The 22,454-nt window shown below is 38.9% G+C and overlaps 3 protein-coding genes and 1 long non-coding RNA gene across 5 annotated transcripts in view; 2 read left to right on the top strand and 2 right to left on the bottom strand.

Moving 5' to 3' along the window:
* LOC108110542 overlaps window positions 1-16,475 on the bottom strand; it is a 74,644-nt gene extending 58,169 nt beyond the window's left edge. The window contains 1 exon segment of the mRNA XM_017219624.2: window positions 15,693-16,475. Coding sequence (XP_017075113.2) covers window positions 15,693-15,701 — 9 coding nt within the window. The 5' untranslated portion in view covers window positions 15,702-16,475.
* Window positions 16,476-16,583: 108 nt separating this feature from the next.
* LOC108110549 (NADH dehydrogenase [ubiquinone] 1 subunit C2) lies at window positions 16,584-17,183 on the bottom strand. Its single transcript, XM_017219639.2, has 3 exons — window positions 16,985-17,183; window positions 16,761-16,904; window positions 16,584-16,704 (listed from the first exon to the last, which is right to left on the bottom strand). The coding sequence occupies exons 1-3, from the start codon at window positions 17,139-17,141 to the stop codon at window positions 16,655-16,657; spliced, it is 351 nt and encodes a 116-aa protein (XP_017075128.1). The 5' UTR covers window positions 17,142-17,183; the 3' UTR covers window positions 16,584-16,654.
* A 412-nt stretch (window positions 17,184-17,595) lies between these two features.
* LOC108110588 lies at window positions 17,596-18,990 on the top strand. Of its 2 annotated transcripts, XR_005993711.1 has the most exons (3): window positions 17,596-17,673; window positions 17,811-17,954; window positions 18,033-18,990. It is a non-coding gene; the product is annotated as an uncharacterized LOC108110588 (long non-coding RNA). The 2 variants fall into 2 exon arrangements; XR_005993712.1 differs by lacking the exon at window positions 17,811-17,954.
* A 2,814-nt stretch (window positions 18,991-21,804) lies between these two features.
* On the top strand, window positions 21,805-22,380 carry LOC108110441 (accessory gland protein Acp29AB-like). The gene has a single exon (XM_017219509.2). The coding sequence runs from the start codon at window positions 21,805-21,807 to the stop codon at window positions 22,378-22,380; it is 576 nt and encodes a 191-aa protein (XP_017074998.2).
* The last annotated feature ends 74 nt before the right edge of the window (window positions 22,381-22,454 follow it).

Below are 22,454 nucleotides of genomic sequence, written 5' to 3' on the forward strand. Positions count from 1 at the left end.
TTCATCTGCCGATCTGTGCCTCTTTTTTTTCGGGGACTACACAGCCCAAATTTGCTGCATGCCATACAATATGAAATGCACTCGATGGCAGTTTACACAGGCCGACTTAATCGAAAATGCAATTTCAACAGACAAGTTAAACAAGCGCCGCCTGCGTCTTGAACTTTCGGAAGGGAATGAGGAAAAAAAATCTACAATGTGGCTGCCACACCAAGCCACGCCCAGGCCCATTCAGTGTCCTTGAACTTTTTCGCGTGAAAGTTTGCGCCAACCTGAAGGCCCGGGAACCCCAGCCGAGAACCGATTGTTATCAAGTGCAAAATGCACAAAAGTTTCCGCCAAAAGGTGGGGGGCCACACAGACTGCTCCTTTCTCAGCCGGCTCCGCCATATGTGGCCATAATTATTCGAATATGGCACGATAACCGAGGAGCGGGAGCAGCTGCTTCTGGGAAATTAAATGTTATCGATAACGGCGCGGGGGGAATTTGCATAATGGCCTTTTGGCACTGCAATATGAGCTGTGTCCTTGGGGCATTCGTGTGCAGGATAATGAAGCAAACATTCCCGATTAAGCGGTAAATTATGGGGCTTACTTGACCGGCAATTGTGTGGAAAATATAAAAGGTTTTTCTTTGTAGTTCTGTCAAGTCCACGCTTCGTTAATTGTTAACTATTTGAAAGTGTAAACTTAATTTAAGTTTTTTCAGACTTAAATACGATACACACGTAATCTGATATGCTTCTGAGAGCTTTTCATTGGTTTGACAGAATGGAATCACTTTAAAACCCTACTTTGTTACACCTTTAACCTTCTCTATATCCTTTTCAAAGACTTCAATAAACTGTGATGCAATACCTTGTGGACGGAAAAAATTGAGTAGCAATCGACTCGATGCACCAAATATTTGTCACAACAATATGTACGCGCGGAAAAAGGGATACGGGAAAATAAAAAGGACACGCATCGGTTGAAACTCAAATAAATACTGTCACAGCAAAGCAAAGACAGCGGGCGACTGAATGCCCGCACAGCTGACAACGGAAGCCGGCAGTGAAACTCGAGGAATCCGGGGAGTACGGCAAATCGGGGGTGGAATGGTGCTATCAACCTGCTACCACCAACGAGTGGCACCAACACAACCACCGCACCACCACCAACTGCATGTGGGTTAAGCGCAAACGCATGTCCTGTAGCCATGACAAGGCAGCGGAAGAGCGGAGCGGAACCAAATAAAAATTTATCGATTTCCATGGGAGATTTATAATATATAGCCAACCGCCCGATGCCCCGCCTCCTGTCCGCCATAAAACTTCATTTTTTTATCGATATTAATAGCGTCTATGGTGGCATGGGTGGATTTCCTACGAATAGTGCATAAAATTCCCAAGAATCGTGGGTGTGTGATGGCTGTGTTTGTGCTCAGCTTGTGCATGAATAATTTGCATTGCCAAGTTAGGGCCCCTTCGGCCCGCCGTTCCCACCCTTCAATCAATAGCGATTGACGAGGTTATGAAAAGGCAAGTGAAGAGTGCCAGAGAAAAGGGAAAATAATGCTGAAATGGCTTAACATTGATTGAACGACTCGCTCGCTTCTCAATCGATTGGAAGGAAAGTATTTTCTGAACAGCCCTGACTGTGTTTTTATTTGTTATGCATATTAGACATCAAGATAACCCAATAAACATTGGCAATGGATGCAAAAATGGTTGAATAAATACAAAATGCATACTTCTAAGTAAAATCTTTCCTGCCTTAACCTCCATTTAAGGAAAAACCCGTTATCAAGGCTTCTTTTACAGACTTTTTACTCAAGCAAAGTAAATATTTTCATACTAAATGCTTACAAGTCCCAAATATCGAGAATATCTGCACAAAAACCAAGCTTTTATGGCTTCCAAAAAGGCAACACTCTTCTCCTCTCCGATAACTACTCTAATGACTTTTAACCACCCACCTACATACACCCAGATTCGAACAGCTCAATCAACTTAGTGGAAATAGAGTGTCTGCCTCTTTGGTTATTTTACTACAGAAGCTACAAGAAACATTTTCACAAGCCATTAGCTCGTATTCATCAGGAGCACTAAGCGGTTTATCTCGTGCAGGACAACAAACTCCAAGGACATGACTGCAGCAGCAACGGCAACAGCAACGACAAGGGAGGAAAGTGGCAAACATTTGCAATTAGATGGGAAAAACCGTCCAATATACTTTGCATACTTTGCTGAGCAATAAAAAAGAGGCAATCCGACCGAGAGGCAACACTGCGCATCCGCAGGCAATTTCTGTAGCATACTTTAATGCGCTGCGGCAGCTGGGCTGGCTGTGTCAATAAATCGCCAAAATGTCTGCGAAACAACTTTTTTTAATATTTCTGGCAATGTTTGACACAAGCTGCGACTTCTTCTAGACCATCATTTATTGTTTATGATTTTTTTTTCCATCTTTTTCAGACTCCTGCTGCAGGCGTGCGTAAAATTAAATCATTTTTATAGACCTATTCTCGTTCTTTCGCTGTCAACCAGACAATTAATGTTCCCGTCCAGCCATATATATATCACACTAGACACTGGCCGACTGTATCCGGGGACTCAGATCAAATTTATGTGCATCTTGACTAGTTTTAAGTGGCAGCAGTTAAGGCGGAGCTCATGCCGAGATCCCGGAGAAAAGAAATTACCTAGATTTAAAGTTGCAAATCAGCAGAGCTAAGCGGAAAATATATAGTATACTATCAGGCTTTGATTAAAAAGACCCCAGGGAAAAATCTCTGAGCCAGCACAAAGGTCAAAACAAAGAAAACAAAGGTAAGAAGAAATGCCCGCAGTTTCCGTTTTAATTTGTTTTGTGTAAACACTAAAAAGAGAAAGGAAAATTCTCAAGTGTTGTGTAAACGTGTTTCCTACGATTGCTGTAAAGGAATTTCCATTGTGAGCTTGGCTCAAAGTTTACGATTTATTTAATGTTGTAATTAAGTTTTGACGACATGAAGCTCTAATTAATGTGCCTCTGAGGAGAATCACATGTGGCTAAGCTGCTTAAAATTTAGCAGACTGTAAGAGGATTAAAGCTGGATTAGGCTACAGATGGAATGGCTATATTACATCTTTGATTAAAAATGTTTTATTTTTCAACAGAATTCATAGACTATAAATACATTGCTTTTCTCTGAAATAGGCATGTTAACTTAACTTAAGTACACACAATTTCAATACGTTACTTTACAGAATTTGCAACCCAAGAGAAGCAACGGAAAGGTTCTAAGAAATATGCTTCTATTTGGTATGTAACAAGCATTTGGGCATAATTTATTATGCTCCAGGGAACAGGACTCAGACCAGACCGTAAGGCAGGACAATCCGAAGACGACGACATTTATCAAGTGTGCAGCTCGAGCGAGGCTGAGTCTACGTAAATACTATGTATTTCTCCGTTTTCTTTGGCATTGCAAGTTTTCGGAGCATCGCAAATTTAAAATGTAAATCGCTTGCTGCAACACGAGTTGTTATGCCCCACGGCCTTTTGTATGGTGCATTCATTCTGAATGGCCGCCTCCCTCTCATCTTCATCAACATTTCTTGGTACGTTCGTGCCTTCATTTTCGTCCCCAATCAATTTTGTAAATTGCACTTGCGATTGATTTGAAAGCATGTTGTTTCCACCACTTTTCTTCTGCCTTCGGCCACTCCTATGCATTCTGAATAAGATGAGAAATATTACCGGACTGTTGCCTCTGCCGATGTTGTACAGGTGCTACACGGCGTATGCGCAATTTGTTGTGGTCAATGGATGAAGGCTGTGGCTGTGGAAGCCTGGGAAAACCGCTCCGGTTAATGGAATTGCAGCCGTGTGAGCGGCCAGCAACTCATCAATCAAGGTCGGTCGATCCATGTAGTTGGTGGTAAGCTCGTTATTGCATACAACCAGAAGACTTCGATTTCCGGTTAATCTATTTATGGGGGTGTTTAAGTGGATATATAGCAATATGTATCTCTCATTTTTATAAGCTCTTTGTAGTAAATGAACTAATAATCAATATAACCAATGCTAACTAAGCTTATACCCATTCACATCTCTAATTTCAGCTCAGTCAAATATTCCCTTTGCTCGAATTTTGCCGAGTTCAGCTCGCCATTAACCCTTAACCCATTAAAACCTTATTATGCATAATCCCCCTTTATTGCAAAATATTCAATAGGCCTGCAGGTATTGAAATTTTCCATTTCAGATAATTACACACAGAATGCAGGAAAAAAAGTGCAATTTTCTGTGCCATTGCAAATGGCATTTTGCGAAAAGAATCGTTGACAATAATGAAGCTGATGAACATTTTGTGGTTCTGTTTATTGTCATTGTTGTTGCGTTAGTTATTCTACCATTTGGCTGGGGTGCATTTAGGCCAGTCTGAAACTGTTTGCGTCATTGTTCGGCTTTAGTTCTCTGCGGTTGCCTGAAATTGTCGTAATGCATTTACGGACATCGCACACACATGTGGTCCGAGTGCGGTTTTGTAGCTGGAAGTGTTCACTGTGTACTGTAAACAAGCTTCTAGCAACCCACTTGGGTTTCCCTTGGGGTATGGAACGCGTCAGCAGTCATAATTCTTTTAAGGGTTTGGACTTTAGCTTATACAACATCTAGAAAAGGTTTAAAGTTCTACGAAAAATAGAAGATTTTTCTTTGCTAATCTTTCTAAATTTTAATTTTGGGTACTCATGTTTTTCACATTTTCAAAAGTCAATGGATTTTTCCGTTGTGGTTCTGCATTTTTAATAAGCTCGTTCTGACTAAACTAGCCCCTTCATAAATCGTAACTCATACGCCACGTTGTCACGTTTTCGCCTAAGCTCTACATGGCTGCTCTCGCTGCATTTTGGATTTACGTTTTGCTACTTTCCCAGCACTCGTTAGCCTTGTCTAGTGCCAAAATAAAATGACAATGTTTTCCCTGCGCGCAGAACTCAAATCGTAAATCATCTTCTTTTTTTCCATTTTCCATTTATTTTTGGGTGTTGGCAAAGGTAAACAATGTCACATAAGAACCCGCAGTTGTCTGTCAGACGAGAAAAAGAGAAAGATGCGAGAGAAATGGGCAGAGAGAAACGGGCAGAATGTGAGATATGGCTACTCAAGTTTCTGTTGCCTCGAACTTTGACAGTTACATGCGCTGCACCATTGCAGAATGACAAACGAATGGCAAAAACTGCCATGAGTTGCACAAAAATATTTCAGTCACATTCCAGTTTTCACTTTCGCTGAAAAATTCGAGGTTTCAGTTTCCCATAATAACTAAATACAAGGGAAATTTATTGTTTTTTTCTATTCATCAAAAATCTCATAGATACAAAGACCGGAAATCGCCAGAATTTATCATTTTCATTTTGTTTTCTCCCGGGGTTCTCGAATTTTCCTACCCAAACTTTCTGCGAATGTGTATGTCAGTCTGGCTTTTCTTTTTCGTCTCCATTCGTGACAGCACGTTTTTTTCTTTATGGGCGTGGAAAGGGGCGTAGTGGGTTGGGGATTTGGGTCAACTATCGACTGCAATTTGAGCCTTTCAAACTGTCACCGACACAAAACGAAGGGTTCAGCAAAAAAAGAAGAGCAGGCATAGGAAAAGTTGCGGAAAGTGTGACAGCAACTCATTCCAGATGGACATTTGCCGGGTCTGTTGGGAATCCCCTCAAGTGCTCTGGAAATTTGATTTCAATTTCCATATGATTTTGATTTGGGCAGAGGTCTGAACCGAGATTGCTGAAATTTATGCAAATGAAAAATAGTTTTTTGCCAGGCAAACGGAATGGCTTCTCCTTGGGCTCTTGACTTTTTATGAATTATTGCCCAGTGATTGCAAATCAAATCATTTGAAAATCGTCTGGAGCAGACTTTTAAGAGTTTTAAATTATAATCGATTTTACAATATTTCAAGCTTCAGGCCATAATAATTCTTAAGAGAGTTTGTTTTCATTTCTCGTTAACTGATGTTGTTTACCAAAAAGTAAAGCTTAAACTTCAACAACAAGAGTGTTTGTTCAGATAAGTTAAGAAAATTGTAAAAAAAAAGTTCATAATTTTTGTGCTGTGTCATCGATGCGTTATTTGTCCAACTTTGTAGTTTGCACTTGACTGCAGTGGAGACGGTAGATTCTACTTCTTTTTCAGCTTGCCGCATTGCAAATTCGGTTCACATAGTTTTCACTTTGAACTTTTGGCTAAGAAAACTTTCCCAGCAATGCAATTTCAGCTGGCTACGGGGGAAAATAAATATTCAACAAGGGGAGGGAGTTGCTTGACTTTTGACCTACGCCTTAGTTTGCAGATCAACCGCTCAACTTTGTAGCTAAAGATAATCCCCAGTTATCTGAACAACATTAATCGCATTAAATTCCAACAGTTAAGCCTTGAAATTTGATCAAGTTAATAAACCATCCGAGAGTCAGTCGAGCGATTCCACATATGCTGAAGCGCATAAATAAAATTTTCTCTCACAAAAGTTAGCATAAAATTTTCCCTCGATTTTGTATGTTTTTTTTGTAGCATTTTATTTAGCCCTTGGCATCTGCTTTACATAGTCCATAGTGAAGGTCGCTTGGATATCTGTCTGAGTTGTGTGAGTGCAGGATGCAGGATATACGCTGGTCTTGGTGCACGCTCAAGCGCACACACACACAGACACACATTTGGAAGCTCATGCCAGCAGTCAAACGCTTTGTAAACCTTTCATCTTTCTACCTCGCTTTGGTTTGCTCTTTGTCTTTACACCCTCCTTCCTTCCTGCCCTGATCCTTTTCAATTATGCTGCTCGAATGAAGCGAAGGGAAAGGACAGCAAAGGAAGGGACAAAAAAGGCACAAGGACGAAGGTCGTGCGAGACGCTGGCAAAAGTATGCTACATATTTAATGACTGACTGGAAATCTTTTAGGACGCATGAAAACATCAGATTTTAGACGGCCATTGCCGGGCAAATAAGACATAATCATAAAAACTACAGAAAGGAACTAAGCCAAGGCATCCAGAATGGCCAAAATGAGATCATACTATAATATTAGGGCCAAATAGCTTTGGCTTACTTGCTCGTATAATGTTTATATTGAAATATTTTAAAATTTTATATTTATGATTAGTAATATTGAAAAACATGATGCTCATCAGTAAATTTAATTAATTTAGCAGAATGATTATGAAAAATGAAGACTGAATCATTGGCCATTTAATAAAAGTCATACTTAAACTGATGCGAAGCCTTAAGTTAGTTAATGGAATGAACCCATAAAAAGTTACTCCATTTCTATACTTCCCTGACTGCAATTATAATAATATATGAATTTCCTCTAACTCTGCTCCAAGGGCAGTCATATTACGCACTCATTTGCGGTGATGTCACCAGCCAAATCGCTCTGAACTCCTCGCAGAGTTGACTAACCTCGAACTGTGCTACATTTTTTGCCTCCATCATACTCGCGTTTGGTTGTATAATTTGCAGGCTCAGTCTATTAAATGCACTGCAACCGAGTTGTGTCAGCACCTCAGGTGTGTATAGCTTTCACACGCAGAAACACACACACACACACTGACACACCTGACATATACAATTTATAAACATTTGTTGTGGCGGGCAACGTGGCGTATGAAATGCGATGTTACAGAGGCGAAAAGGGAAGACGACGCCACCTGGCGTGCAAGTCATTAAGTAAGCTTGTTTTTGTGCTGATTTTTCTCGTTGTTTTCCAGGGAAGAGGCCATAAAAGCGCCGTGTGCCACGCACACATGCACACATAATTATAACGAGCATTAAAACGGACGCCTGTGGCCTAACCCTTAGTTTGTCTTGGGCCCCAACCTGCCCCTTAACCCGCACACTGTCCAACTTATTCTGCCACCTCTGAGTGCTTTATGGCGCAACTGGTGAGAAGAATTCACCGAGCACAGCATTTAACCGGGAATTCCTAGCTAAACGCACAAACGTGGCGTTGTCTGCCAGAGACAATCTCGACTCCCAGTGGCAAGATTCATTTTCCTGACGCTTACAAGGCATTTAAAACAATTGACGTTTTGCTGATACCTCGAGGTGTACTTAGAATTACATAAGAGAAAATGGTAAAAACATATTTTTACACAGAAATTAACTTAAAAGATTGCTTTTGCTATATTCCAGAATCCATTAACTTTGAAAGCCGCAACCCTGTTTAAAATTTAAGCTACTTATCGCTTCTCCCCGCTTCTTGATACACTTTCTCCTAATTATAAACAAAAACTGATATAATTAAAGCTTAGTGTCTGTATAAAAATAATCCTTTCATTCAGGACGAAGGCCCCCAAAGTTCGGGTACAGTTAAGCCGGACAGGGAATTTCGTTTATTTGAGGAAAAACGCTGCTCGGTAACCTCGGCAAAGGAAAATGAACGCCACACAACGACCGCATTTATGTGCTTGTATTTTGTTAGTGACTGCGGTAACTTGGAGGTGCTTTTCTACCAGTTTTCCCCTGCAACTTTTCCCGGCCGCGTATTTCCGTAATTTTAGACGCTTTCGTCTTTTATTTGCGCCTTCTGCCCGTTCATATTTTATGCTGGCATCGCGTGCTCGGTTGTAGTGGCTTCTACTATTATTGTTGCTACTACTGTGGTTTACCCCCACACCACCCCCTTAGTCGTTTACAACGCTTGTTGCTATTTTTGTAGTTATATATGTACATGGGAGTTAAATTGGGTTAGTGAGTTCTGTTTCTGTTTCGGTTTCCATTGTTTTCCCTTCGGTTCTTCCTATTTCACTATTTTCCCTTTTTCTCAGTCTGTTTCCTTGCGAGAAAAACAACAAAAAATGGGAAAACAATTGCCTTTCAGCAAGTGCAAATTTAAGCCAGGGATTTCCATTCTGGGCATTATGATTTATGGATGTTTTCCACTAACGGAAGCTTTCAATTTGCATGAGTTGGCAAGAAGTAAGTAAAAGGATGTTGGTGCAATGTGAAACATTCTTTTAATGACAGGCTATTAAAATGGTTTAAAATTAAATTAAACTATCAATTTATGCTACCATTTATGTGATTCACTTTCAACACCTTGCTACAGCAGTATCTATTACATTTCAAATACCTTCGATTGCATATCTAATTATCCATTTTAGCCAGACAGATCATGCCACAAGTTAATTGGTTTATATCCTCGCAGTCAGCAGACTCTCACCTACGGAAAGTGGTGAAATTATTTACCCACATGGCCAGGACAGAGCCACCATCCTTCATCGTACTTTGCCAAGCTGATTTGAAACAAATTAACCGCACATGGCAGGGACCACAGGAATGGAGGAATACAGACATATCGGGGGATTTGAGTGCACGGCATGGTTAGTTGGCAATTTCCCAGTGCAGGCAGCAAATTGAAATGCGATTCACCTATCCGTGTGTATCCGTTTCTGGAAATGTGTGGCCGCAAGACACGCTCTACCTCTGGCACCCTTTCTTCCCCCAGCTTAGTGGCTCATTCCAGTTGAACTGCACTCGAAGAAAATAGGTAGGTAAAGACCTAAATTCAATGAAATCTCTTAAAAATCTTAAGCTTCTCATTCTGTTAAACCTACGAAAAAGCTCTGCAAATGCTATATATTCTATTCATTTTTCATTTTAACTTCGAAATCCTCAAATTTTGAAAACAGAAATAACACAGTTTGTTTTCCAGTGGCTTGGGTTCTGAACACCTTCTGCCTTGGCCCGATGACAGGTGCTTAATTTTCAATTACAGACACATAAAGTGCGAGAAGCGGACTAAAACCCACCCAACCACCCAATCCAGAGCCACGGAACCACCCAACTACTAATGCCATCATGTGGTCAGGTGCACCTCGCAGACGTAGACATTTGTAGAGACACGAAAACTTACACGGCTTTTACACCTTTCAGCGCATTCTTTTTATTTCATTTAGAGTCTAACCAATGTCTGTACTAGGACGTGTACGTTTATGTACTAAAATCAGTTCTGGATTAATATTTTAAAAATGTTAAAGAAGAAAAGAGACCTTTAAAGACATTCCTGTCTATTCACCTCCAGCTGAATCTTTTATGGATACAGTTCTCTCTAATCTGTTTTCGCCCGAACACACCCTTGCTGCAATTTCCAGCGCCACTCCCCCAAATTCAATTATTATCAGCACCTTTCATGTTCAGCGGGCACAGTTAAAAAATACAACCAAAAAGAGACCGAAATAACCGAGTTTTTTTTTATCAATCGGGTCCAACGTGTATGGCTTACCTGCCGTCTGTTTTCATTTCATTTTATTGAATATTTTTTGATTGCATTTTCACACGCTGAAATGGTGATTGCGCTTTTAGTGCCGCAGAAACTACAATTAATTCAAATTGCGGCCATAAAATGTGTGTGCGTGTTAATATTTAATTAAGCCCAACATTATTTGCCCATTTAAAACGATTTCAACGCCATATTTGTGTAATTAAATCCTTAAGTAAATTTGCATAGCCCAGGTCCGGGGCCACAAATTTATTGTGGACACGAGTATCTTGGATCTACTTTTATCCATTTGCCATTCCTCAAGCTGTCCAAGGAAATTTGCCAAGACACAAGTCAAGCAAACAAAGCACAGAAGTTGGCAGGAAATCGCAACTCTGCACAAAAACAAACAAGGGAAAGAAATTGTAAAATTCCAAAAAGGGGAAGCAAAAACTCCATAAATTTATGGAGTCCACAGTGTTGGGCGAAAGGAAATTTCCGAAAACGCCCAACATGACCACAAACTGCCCTTTAAAATGGTTGAAAATATATAAAAAATATATAAAATAAAAGCAACTTAAACTGTAAAATGTAGGTAGTTAAATGAATAAACATTTGCCCCTTTATCTTATCTTATCATTTTATTTATTGATAGAAATCATTCCCAATTCTATTGTAGGAAATCCACTAAGGAAGTCAAGGCTCATCCGAAATCCCGACAGCTCTTGGCCACCCATTCAGGGTATCCCCTTGGCTTTATCAACCTATTCATTCTGGCTAAATTTGCCCAATGCTAATATACCATTTGTCAGGCCATTTAATGGTCGCCGGGCGGGAAAGGACACGACTCGCTGTCTGGGGTCAGCCCCAATGTTGTTCCAAGGGTTTTTATCTGCGCCCCTTTATTTATGCATCCTGCCACTTCAGCCCCACGACATTCTGCTTTTTGTGCAACTTAATTAAATTAGTAGTAGTGTTGAGTGCAGAGTGCAGAATGCCGCATTAGACAATTGGCTGGTCCCTCGAAAGAGGCTGAAACATTTATCAAATCTTCGTGTATTTATTTTTAGTTTTTCTTTTTGTAGCGAACCATCTATCAAAATACAATCAAATCACCTTGAACCCCGGGGCGGGCTGATTAAATGAAAATTTGTCAGGGCCAGCTGCTGCTGCTGAGCCCCAACGCAAACACTATTAATTTTGGCACAACAATGGGTGGATGAAGGATACACCTCTGGCCCTCCTTCCGATGGCCCGTCACTCTTGTTCTATCGACTAAGCTACACATGGATGGCGCTTTCGCCTGAAAACTTGGCAAGGCAAGTTAGAATTTAAGCCCTCTTGACATTTTGGCAACGCTTGCACTTTATAAAAATTAAATATTTATCTATAAAATCAACAAAAAAGATATCTTACCAATATGTCTGCCTTATTATTATAAGTTTTTATTTACAAAATCAAACACTCTTATCTCCGTTCGATGTCGGTGTGATAACCAAGCCATAGAGTTTACCAGTCTATTTCTTTGGGCTAACAGAGGTTTGGCCTTTTTACTATTATCTATTTGAGGAATCATAAATCTTCTTTCGATGTTATATAGATACTCCCTGACACTTTGCAAAGTGTTTCTCTAAGTGCAGTAAAAGCATCCAAAGGAGGAAAAACTGCAACGACGTTAGTGGCAGTAGCAGTAGCAGTATCCATGTCTATGCCCCCTGTCTATATGTATTTTTGTGTGCATTGTCGTGTCGTGGCCATGAATATTTAATGAAATTAGCTTAGGAATCTTACAACATTTTGCCGCGTTTTCTCTGCCACATAGCGGACCCACGTGTTCGCCCTGGAATGGTGGAAAAGTAAGGGGAAATGGAGAAAAACCCACGATGCATGTGACGCCCACAAATATGCAAGGATAATGACGCTGGAGAGCTTCCAGGCGAAGGATAAGACCCGTTTCTGTGCAGTTAATTTACTCATTTTCCATTCAGAATTTATTACAGGCCATATATGCAGAGGGAAAAACTTAATTAAGCTGCAGTTGACTTGATATCTACAGCTAACTTTTCCCATTTAGCATTCAGATTTCAACTTTTCTAGTTAGACTTTACACAAATTCTGATGATAAGTTTAGATAATCGAAATGTGTTTAAGCTCTGGTGTCACATTTTACATAGAGATTGGTTACTACACATTTTTGCAATAATTAACGCATATATTTTGTGGCTTGGAATAATTAATAAACGGACTCCGCCCAAACTGCAAACTTTATTAATTAATAATTTCCGAATCATCCTGCACCTCAAACAAACCCGAAACCGAAACCGCTGATGCTGCGAATTAGCATAGATTATAGCGACCTGCTGCTCACCTGTTTGTTTAATAAACAACGATACCAAAGCGAAATTCACGCAGATGCATTGCCATATGTGGCCGGAAAGGAATAGCGTTTTCAATAAATTTTCATGCAGCAAAAGCAGCCATATTCTCGTAATAAATTGAAAATTGCGTTGCGAAATGGATGATAGAAGCCCTTTCGGGGCATGCAACGCATTTCGCGTTAAGTCAATACAGAAATGCCACCGCTGCCAGCATAAATCATAAATGGCAAATGTATCGCCAAACCACAAGCTAGGGGGGATATATACATATATAGGATCTGGGAGAATGTAGAAGGGTGGATAAGCTCTCCATATTGAAACAGATGCTGCAAACTGAAAGTGTTCGATGGCAAAAAGAAGAGCTCCGTGGTGGAAGCCATTGCAAGGGAAAACTTTATGGCATATTAAGTTTCCATATATAAAGTAAGCCACTTTTATTCCAATCCATTATCATATTTGAAAGTTCTTTAAAAAACATTTATTAAACACAATATTGTTTCAAGAGGGAAGTTTACTTAATCAAAATAAGTCTTAAGTTTTTCAGTTTTTTTAAGTATAGTAAAATCAAAACCCAATGTATATTTTATGCCGCTCTCAAAATAATCATCCTGAATCTCTTAGCCATCCGTAAACGAGTTTTCATGCTGTTTTCCTAGACCTTTTCCGCCCAAGTGGGGGGTACTAAGTACATATACATATACAAGAAAAATGGCTTCAACTTATTGTTAGTTTCGCCCTGTTATCCTTGCACTTGCAGGCAGCTCCTGCGGTTGCGCCTGCTGCTGCTGTTGACACGAAAAAAATGTATATAAGAGGCGCCCCCCTGTCGACAATTGTATGAAAGGAATATAATAATACTACAGGCTGCACATAATGATATAGGGGCCGCGGCAAGACGACAAAATGGATGAAAATGGGAGAAAAGTGGGCGGCAAAAACTCTGATGATTATGAGTCTGTCGCGAAAGAAGGCGAAAGCACCAGAGTCTCTAAAGGATACAAAATGGGGCATCTATCGTTGTGCTACCCTTTATACATTTTCAAATATACTTTAACAACTACAACTTAAAGGTAATGCGACTATTTTTTGTGTTGATAATATTTAAGAGGGTAACCCATTGTCGATCATTTGCCTCAAAACCTTAGTTATCCGTTTCGGAAGGCTCCTCAAGGACAAGCCATTGAGTGCTGTTTGGCTAGTCCCTCATTCTTGAGCACATAATAATAGTTGTACCTCAGGAATCTCGGTTCTAAAGTCTGAACTTGACTTGAGGACATTTGGCCGCATTTGGCGTGCAAATCAAAATTTCATAGCCAGCCAACGAATGGAGGAAAACTGTGGCAGTGGTGTACGGTTGGGGAAAAGTAGAAAACTTTTAGATAGAGGAAAGTAATTTCATGTTGAGCGACAAGTGGCAAGGTAATTTATCAATGGCAAAACAAACCTGTCACGAGCGAAAGTTCTTCAAGCAGACACGCGACTGCGGTTGTGGTCTCCCAGCCACTCACAATCACCCAGGAAGCCACCCAACTCTCGAATCACACACGTGGTGGGTCATAAAAAATGTATTACCAAATTTGCTCGAGCTGCACATATCGACGAAGTACCGCGAGCCAAAAAACCTCAAGAAGAATGTGGCTCATTTCTGTCACGGACATTTCCGTGGCCAGTGAGAAATGGCTTCACTCCTTCGGCGATTTCCGGACGGAGCTTTAATCCCTTGATTGGGATTGAGAGCTCTTCGGGTTTTTACGGCCGTTCATCGTAATAGCGTGCAGATTGGCTCATAAGCAGAATTTCCCTGTCTTTCGAGTGGGATGTGGAAAAGTACTTGAGAAATTCACTCATTAGCCGATGGACAGTACATTAAAGCTGGCTTACTTAACCTGGAAAAGTGTGAGGACTAAAATGTCAATTACCGTATAGGACGTTGAAATGTAGGGCTATCTAAAAGGAGTTCCTATAGGAATTCTTAAAGTACAATCTAATTAATGAAGTTAGTAATAGATCAGAGAAAGAACCAAGCATTTTAATTTAAAATTTTGGGCAATAGATGTAAAACCAAAATAGAGAATTAAAAGTGAAAGAAAAAGAAAAAGGCAGCTAATGCTCTGCTATTTTGTTTCCTTTAAAGTCGTTCTAAGCCCAACAGATTTTTGTTCACTCTCTTTTACTCCAATCCAAATCGACTTCTTCCCTCTTACTCTTCGAATTTACTGTACATCTTCGACATAACTGTTTTTACAGCTATACAGAATGTTGTTTCGCTCCGTGCGATTCTGGTTCAATTTTACACATCATAAAATGTCGTGGGGCATCGATTCTTTTCGCAATCCAAGAAAATCAATGCGAATCCAAAGAATATGCATAATTTATACAAACGAGGGGAGATCATCCCACTGCTGGCTTACTTAACCTGGAAAATTGTGAGGACTAAAATGTCAATTACCGTGTAGGATTTTAAATTATAGGGCTATCTAAAAGGCATTCCTATAGGAATTCTTAAAGTACAATCTACTTAATGAAATTAGTAATAAATCAGAGAGAGAAATCAAGCATTTTAATTTAAAATATTGGGCAATAGATTTAAAACCAAAATAGGGAATTAAAAGAGAAAGGAAAAGGCAGCCATTACGCTGTTTTTTTGTTTCTTTTAAAGTCGTTCTAAGCCCACGGAGTTTTGTTCCCTATCTTTTACTCCCTTTCAAATCTACTTCTTTTCTCTTACTCTTTGAATTTACTATACCTCTTAGACATAACTGTTTTTACAGCTGTATAAAATGTTGTTTCGCTCCGTTCGAATCCCGTTCAATTTTACACATCATAAAATGTCGTGGGGCATCGATGCCTTTCGCAATCCAAGGAAATCAATGCGAATCCACAGAACATGCATAATTTATACAAACGAAGGGAGATCAGCAAACTGAATCCACCCAAAGGACAGCCCACAGCCACCCACACACAAGCAATAAAATAAAAACCAAATTGACAAACATTTGCCGTGGGAGAATGTTAGGCGAAAAAGAGCCCACCATCTGTTCATAAATAAATAATTTCGTAATAAAATTAAGAGCTCGGCTTTCTTACCTTCGCCATAATGGTGCTCTCTGATAAGGAATTCCAAAGGTAAATTAGGCCGACGGCTTTTGTATTTCTTTCTGTTTCTTAAAGGCGAAAAAAAAATCTTTTGTTTCTTGTAATTAGTTTACAACAATTAGGGTTGTTTGATTTATTTTACAATAATTACATTTATTTCGGTTTTTTATTACATTTTATTTTGGTAAATTATAACGGTAAACGATGACGCACACAATCACGAAGCACACGGCTTAAACTTTATATTTACGTTTATAACAATTTTCTTTAGATATTTTTGTTTTTTATTTTTTATTGATTTCAGCGCGGGGTTTCTGCAATAAATCTGCTATTTTAAAAGAAATATTTTTAGCGGACAAACATTTTCCGCAGACACATCCTACACCGCGATAAAAGTATTTTTCACTAAAAGTTCGAGCCGTTTTTCACAGCGACAAGAGACGATAATATGACTATCGATATACCTATGCAAAAACCAAGCCCGGGAACGGAGCTTTTCTCGTTCTGCTGCCACTGTTAAAATGTTGAGATTCACTCTTCTAACAGCGGCAATCGATGAGTCGATAGGACTTCGCTACATCCTTAGTTAAGACTCAAACCCAAACAGTTTTAGGTTTCCTTTTATATCTAGCTTAAAACATTTTATACCAACTTATTGTGGCGTAGAGCATGAGTAAGAGGATCATTTTTTATTTGAAACTGGTACGGAGAAGTAACAAGTCGATACGTTCCCAAAATTAACATACATTAGAAACCAAATTCCTTAGAACCAAATAATTCTACAATCCTTCCCTGGAGGTACATTTTTTTTTTGACCAATACACCTTCCAAGGCGGAAGGTCGAATATAATAATTAATCCATTTGATCAATTTTCGTATTCATATGTTTTACAATTAAAGCTGTTTTATTAACTATTTTCATCGATCGCTGCACAACTAGGATTTCGATCCATTTAACGAACTGGGACCCAACTTTCCAGAACTTGACCATAGGTCTTGCGATCTGAAAACAAAAAATGCCTTTAGTCCAAGAGCACAAAAACACCACAAAGGACTCACCTTTCACAGGAAAATCGTCGGGATGCAGTTCAATATAGTGTCGGAGGACGGCGTCCCTTTTGGCCAAATAGTCGTTCCTTTTCTGATCGAAATATGATCCGGCAACGAGACCGAGGACTCCAAAGGCAACATGCTTCTGGATGCCTGCAAAAAAAATTAGTTTTTCATTAGTTATGTTCGACAAAAACAATGTTACGTCACAAGGAAACGAGGCGAAATCGTACCGGAAAACACGGGTCTGCGGAAACCCCAATTAACGAAAATGGCCACGCCCACTCCGGCCACTCCGCAGGCAAGGGGATTCCATATTGGCGACAGAAAAGTGGACTGGCGGTTGCCCTTGTTCGACAATAATTCCAGCGGATCGTTTACGGCGCTCATGTTGATAGTAAAAAACAATAGAGGTGGGCAACTAATGGAAATTGTGACGGCAGTCGTTTTCGTGCCGGGGCTGTCGACTATCGATAGCACTCGAGAAGAACTAGTTCGGAAACCATTCCTAAAGGTGTTCTTTAAAAAGAATTACTGTTAAAATTTAACACACAATCAAAGCAAAATATATTTTTAGAAAAATCACTCCTCTGAATCTCTATCCGACTAAATTCTTATAATTTTCAATAAGTTTGTATTTTCAAATAATAGAGTATAAATTAACATAAATAATATTCCTAATACTCCAAAACAGCAATGAAATATAATTTTATTAAATAAATTAACATAAATTGAATATTTGTATATTTAAGCTAACTTAAAACGTATTTTTAAGAAAGCTCATTGAGAATCAGATAAAAGCAGGGCATTGGGTCTGGAAAGTTCAGTTGCTTAGTAAATCGGATCGGAATAAAGCAAGTTTAAAAGAAATAAGAAAATGCCAAATTGGGAAAGCAAGTGAAGACTACAGTTCATTTTTAAGGTTAATAGAGAAAAAAAGATTTCTGAAAAAAACATTTTGATAAAAATAAAGAAATTAGATATGTGAACTTTAAAAATAAAAACAATATTGAACACTTTATATTTAATTTAGTTATTGGCTTGGGTTATCCTTAACAGATACAAATGTTTCCCTAGAAAAGGATTAATTTGTAACGCTCTTCAAAAATCTAAAAGTTCCTACGTGATAAAGTATAATTTCTCACTCCTCATCTGAATATTTGGGTTAACGTTTTCAACAACACGAATTCCAAACAATGAAATGTAAATAAAATATTTAAATTGCCATAATTTTAATATTTTAATATTTAACTTAACAAAAACGTGACCTCTTTTTTATAGAAAAGCTAAGCTTCGTCGCATATAAAAGCCGGAAATTGGATCCCAATATTGGAGTTACTTTTAAAATCTGATCGGAAACGAAACAAGTTTAGAATGGTGAAGCTGGCAGCATTTGTGTTCTGCATGATAGTGTCTGGGTGTTCTTATCCTGGCATCCTGGTGGGTTCTTCGAAGTCTCATGCACATCACAAGGAAGAAATGGAGTGCAACGCATACTGCTTCAAATCGGTAGAGCCAACCTTGGAGATCATCCAATCTGTATCCGATAAACTTCATGGCCTTAGGATAATGAAGAGGTTCGAGAAAATCGGGTCGGACTGGTATTATATGGAAAACCTAAATAAGCTAAATTGGAAATCTGCGATTAGCTTCTGTGAGAAGATAGGGTCTAATCTGCTCGTTATTGAGGACATTTGATGAGTATAAAGCCCTCTTGGAGAAAGTGTCACGGCAGGCAAAATATTGGCTGGGACTCGGCAATCATGGAAAGGGCGCAAATTACACCACGATTAGCGGAGAGCAAGAATTGGCTAACTTTTATACAGAGTATAATGGGCCTCCCGATCATTGCACCTATTTCTCCTATATTGAAACGATGAATGTTCGCTGTAGTAATGCCTTGGCCCTACATTTGCAAGTTAAAAGAAAAAATCATTTCACCTGAAATATTTGCGAAACAAAAATGAATTATTCTAAATGTCTTCATATTTCTATATTTCAACATAGAAAATCCAAATAAAAAATTTGAAGAGTGGTTAAAGTTAAAAATTAAATTTTCATATTCTCAAATTAAGATTGCATTTCAAGTTAACCGGGGTGAAGGTTTCATTTCCAATAAAAACTGTCTAAAAATGACATCTAATTGCATTTCTAGCCTTTCTGCTTGAAATCTAACTTAAGCACTCCAATAACTACTGTAATGATATACAAAAGTAATAAATAAACCATTTAATATTTATTTCGACTGTAAGTACTGCTCTTGAATGAAATTATATTAATATCCATAAAATATTATCCCCAGAAAAAGTTTCGTTACTCTTAGAGTAAAAGGGTTGTATTTGTTGTAAGGTAGTAGGAGGAAGCGTTTCCCACCGTATAAGGTATATATATTCTAGATCAGGATCAATAGCCGAGTCGATTCAGCAATGTCCGTCTGTCGCCATAAACGTTAAGATGTCAGAAACTATAAGAGATACAAAGTTCGGACTAAGCATTTATATTCTTGAGATGGCAGCGCATCATAGGGTGTTCCGTCCACGCCGACTGCTTCGCCCACCAATCGCGAAAAACGGCTTGTGGAATGCTGAGATCTAACTATAAGTGATAGAAAATTTAAATTAAGCATGCAGTTTCCAACGATGCCGCCAACGATTATTATCCGTATCTTACCAAAGCCTCTTATATATAGTGCTAAATTAACATTTCCATATTTAAATGTCTTAAGAAAATACAGCTATCGATAGGACTCAAGAAGAAGTAGTTCGGAGACCTTCCTAAATCATTAGTTTCAAATATTCTCAGATAAATTATTCGATATTCCCTAGATCTGACCTATGTAATATCCTATAATCAGTAGATATTTTCAAGTAGTACAGTATAAATTAACAAAAATATTATCTTATATTAAATAAATTAACATAAATTGAATATTTGTATATTTAAGCTAACTAGGAACGTGACCATGTTTTGTAAGAAAGCTCATCGAGACACAGATAAAACCATGAAATTGAGTCCAAAAATTTCAGTTGCCTTAGTAAATGGAATCGGAATAAAACGAGTTTGAAATGCTAAAGCTAGCAGTAATTGTGATCTACCTGATAGTAGCTCATCAATCTGTGGTGTCCCACCAAAAATGTGATATGGAAACCCCGTGTGATGCTCACTGCTACCTGAAGATTAAGCCCGAACTGCTCTACGTGGCACAGTTGAAAAATCAACTGGCTCTGACTAAGGCCAGGCCGTCTGAGACGGTCGGATCGGGAGTTTATCATATAGAACATGCACGGGAATTAAGTTGGAAAAATGCAGAGGAAGCCTGTAAAAAGATGGGAGCACATCTAGCCGTTATCGAGGACGAAGAGGAGCTTCACGCCCTCGTGGGGAACATTTTGAATCAAGACTACTGGCTGGGACTCAGATATGACCCCAACGAATCTAAGTTTGTGACTGCGATGTCCGGAAAGCCAGCCCCCTTCCTTAAGTGGTATGATAAATCGGACGCCCATCGTAATTATTATTATGAATGCGTTTATCTGACAATTAAAAATATGAAAACTGTGCAATGTTCGAGTGCAAAACAGTACATTTGTGAGTTTGGAAAGGAAATCTAAAACACATATACACATAAATACAGTCGTATTGCTAAAATGACAAATTAAACAATAAAATTCGGAAAATATTAAATGGCTTTGTTTTCATTCTTAGAAGATTTACCAAAATAAATGTCTAAATATTCCTAAAAAAAAGTCTCCACAAAGTAGGAGATGGATACCTTGATTTTCGTTTCAAGGACAAGTAGAACCTATAAATATTAACAACACAGGTTTCACCAATACTAAGCCTTTAAAAATCGAATATTTTGCATGTTCTGAGATAAAATATATAACCTTTTAAATAAATATACATAAACTGAGTTTAACTGAAAACGTGACCATGTTTTTATACAAAAGCTCATTGCGACAACTATAAGAGCAAGGAACTGCGTCCCAATATCTCAGTTGCCTCTTCAATTTGGTCCGAACGGAATCAACTTTAAAATGTTGAAACTGGCAGTAGTTTTGTTCTGCGTAATAATAGCTAATTGTCCTTGTGGAAATCTGGCAGATTACCACAGATGCCAAGAACACGACTACTGCAAGGAGTACTGCTCCGCGACAGTAGATCCATCTGAAGACTACTTACAAGAGTTAAGGGACGAATCTAGAGCACTTTGGCGCATGCCGCGAGCCGAAAGGATTGGTAATAGATTATATTATATCTCACACGGACATGGAAAATATTGGATAAAGGCCACTGAATTCTGTGAAGAGATGGGAGCACATTTAGCCGTTATTGAAGACGATGACGAGCTCAACACCCTCAAAACGAGACTTGAACCGGAAACATTTTACTATGTGGGTCTCAAATATGACAAGACGAAAAGGAAATTTGTATCTTACGCCCCCGGACAGCCAGATGCATTCATAAAGTGGGAAGGGGGTCAACCGAACGATGATTATAAGTATAATCCATGCATGCTACTGTCAACGCATAATATGAGAAATAGCGACTGTGCCCATGAAGACAACTTCATATGTAAGGTTAATATAACTTTTTCTCCAATTTAAAAAGAAAAGGATTTCCAAAAACATACAAAAATGTAAACTTTTAAAATAAAAACAATATTAAGCTGCTTATATCCGAATTGGTTATTTCCGTGGGGAATCCCTAACAAATACAAATATGTATCAAGAAAAGAATGAAATTACATTCATAACTTCTTTCCAAAAGCAGTGAGTTTCTGGTAGATAATGACAGTGACTACGTCTTAGAGTCTAATTCAGTCTTCATCTGAATATTTGTGCTAACGCTTTCAACAACACGAATTCTAAACAATGAAATGTAAATGAAATATTTAAATTGCCATAATTTTAATATTTGCATATTTAAGGAAGCGGAAAACGTGACCTCTATTTTATAGAAAAGCTAAGCTTCGTTGCATATAAAAGCCGGAAACTGGATACCAATATTTAAGTTGCTTTTTAAATCTCATCTGGAACGAAACAAGTTTAGAATGGCGAAGCTGGCAGCATTTGTGTTCTGCATAATAGTGGCTGGGTGTCCTTATCCCGGCATACTGGTGGGTTCTTCGCATAGTCATGCAAGTCACAAGGAAGATCTGCACGGACACTGCAACGCAAACTGCTTCAAATTGATGGGGCCAATCAGGGATCATATCAAAGCCTTAGAGCGTGAACTTGCTTCAGTTAGGATAAAGAACAAAATCGAGAAGATCGGCTGGTCCTGGTATTATGTCGAACACATAAGTAAGCTGAATTGGACATCTGCGATTAGCTTCTGCGAGAAGATAGGGGGTCATCTACTCGTTATTGAGCAAAAAGATGAGTTCAACGCCCTCAAGAAGAGATTGGCACACATAGGACAATATTGGCTGGGACTCACCAATCATGGCAAGGGCGCCACCATGACCACGCTGGCCGGAAAGCCGGCTCCCTACCTTCAGTGGCCTCAATATCGTCATAATGACGGGCATCAATATCAATGCGCCTACTTTTTTCTTGGTAATATGTGGACCACTGCGTGTGCTGACGACTTGGCGTACATTTGCAAGATGAATTACAATAAATGAAAGCATTAAGCATTTGCACGAATAACGACGCTAATGATATGCAAAATTAATAAATATACAAATTAATATTTTAG

Source organism: Drosophila eugracilis, unplaced genomic scaffold (assembly GCF_018153835.1).
Source record: "Drosophila eugracilis isolate 14026-0451.02 unplaced genomic scaffold, ASM1815383v1 contig_2152, whole genome shotgun sequence".
Lineage (NCBI taxonomy): Eukaryota > Metazoa > Arthropoda > Insecta > Diptera > Drosophilidae > Drosophila > Drosophila eugracilis.

What these genes read in the sequence shown, in the direction of transcription:
- LOC108110549 (XM_017219639.2), bottom strand. Translation starts at nt 17,141, where the DNA reads ATGAGCGCCGTAAACGATCCGCTGGAATTATTGTCGAACAAGGGCAAC. An exon ending in CCGCAGACCCGTGTTTTCCG is followed by an intron (nt 16,905 to 16,984) that starts GTACGATTTCGC and finishes TTTTTTTTGCAG; the next exon opens with GCATCCAGAAGCATGTTGCC. An exon ending in CGACGATTTTCCTGTGAAAG is followed by an intron (nt 16,705 to 16,760) that starts GTGAGTCCTTTG and finishes TTTTGTTTTCAG; the next exon opens with ATCGCAAGACCTATGGTCAA.
- LOC108110441 (XM_017219509.2), top strand. Translation starts at nt 21,805, where the DNA reads ATGGCGAAGCTGGCAGCATTTGTGTTCTGCATAATAGTGGCTGGGTGT.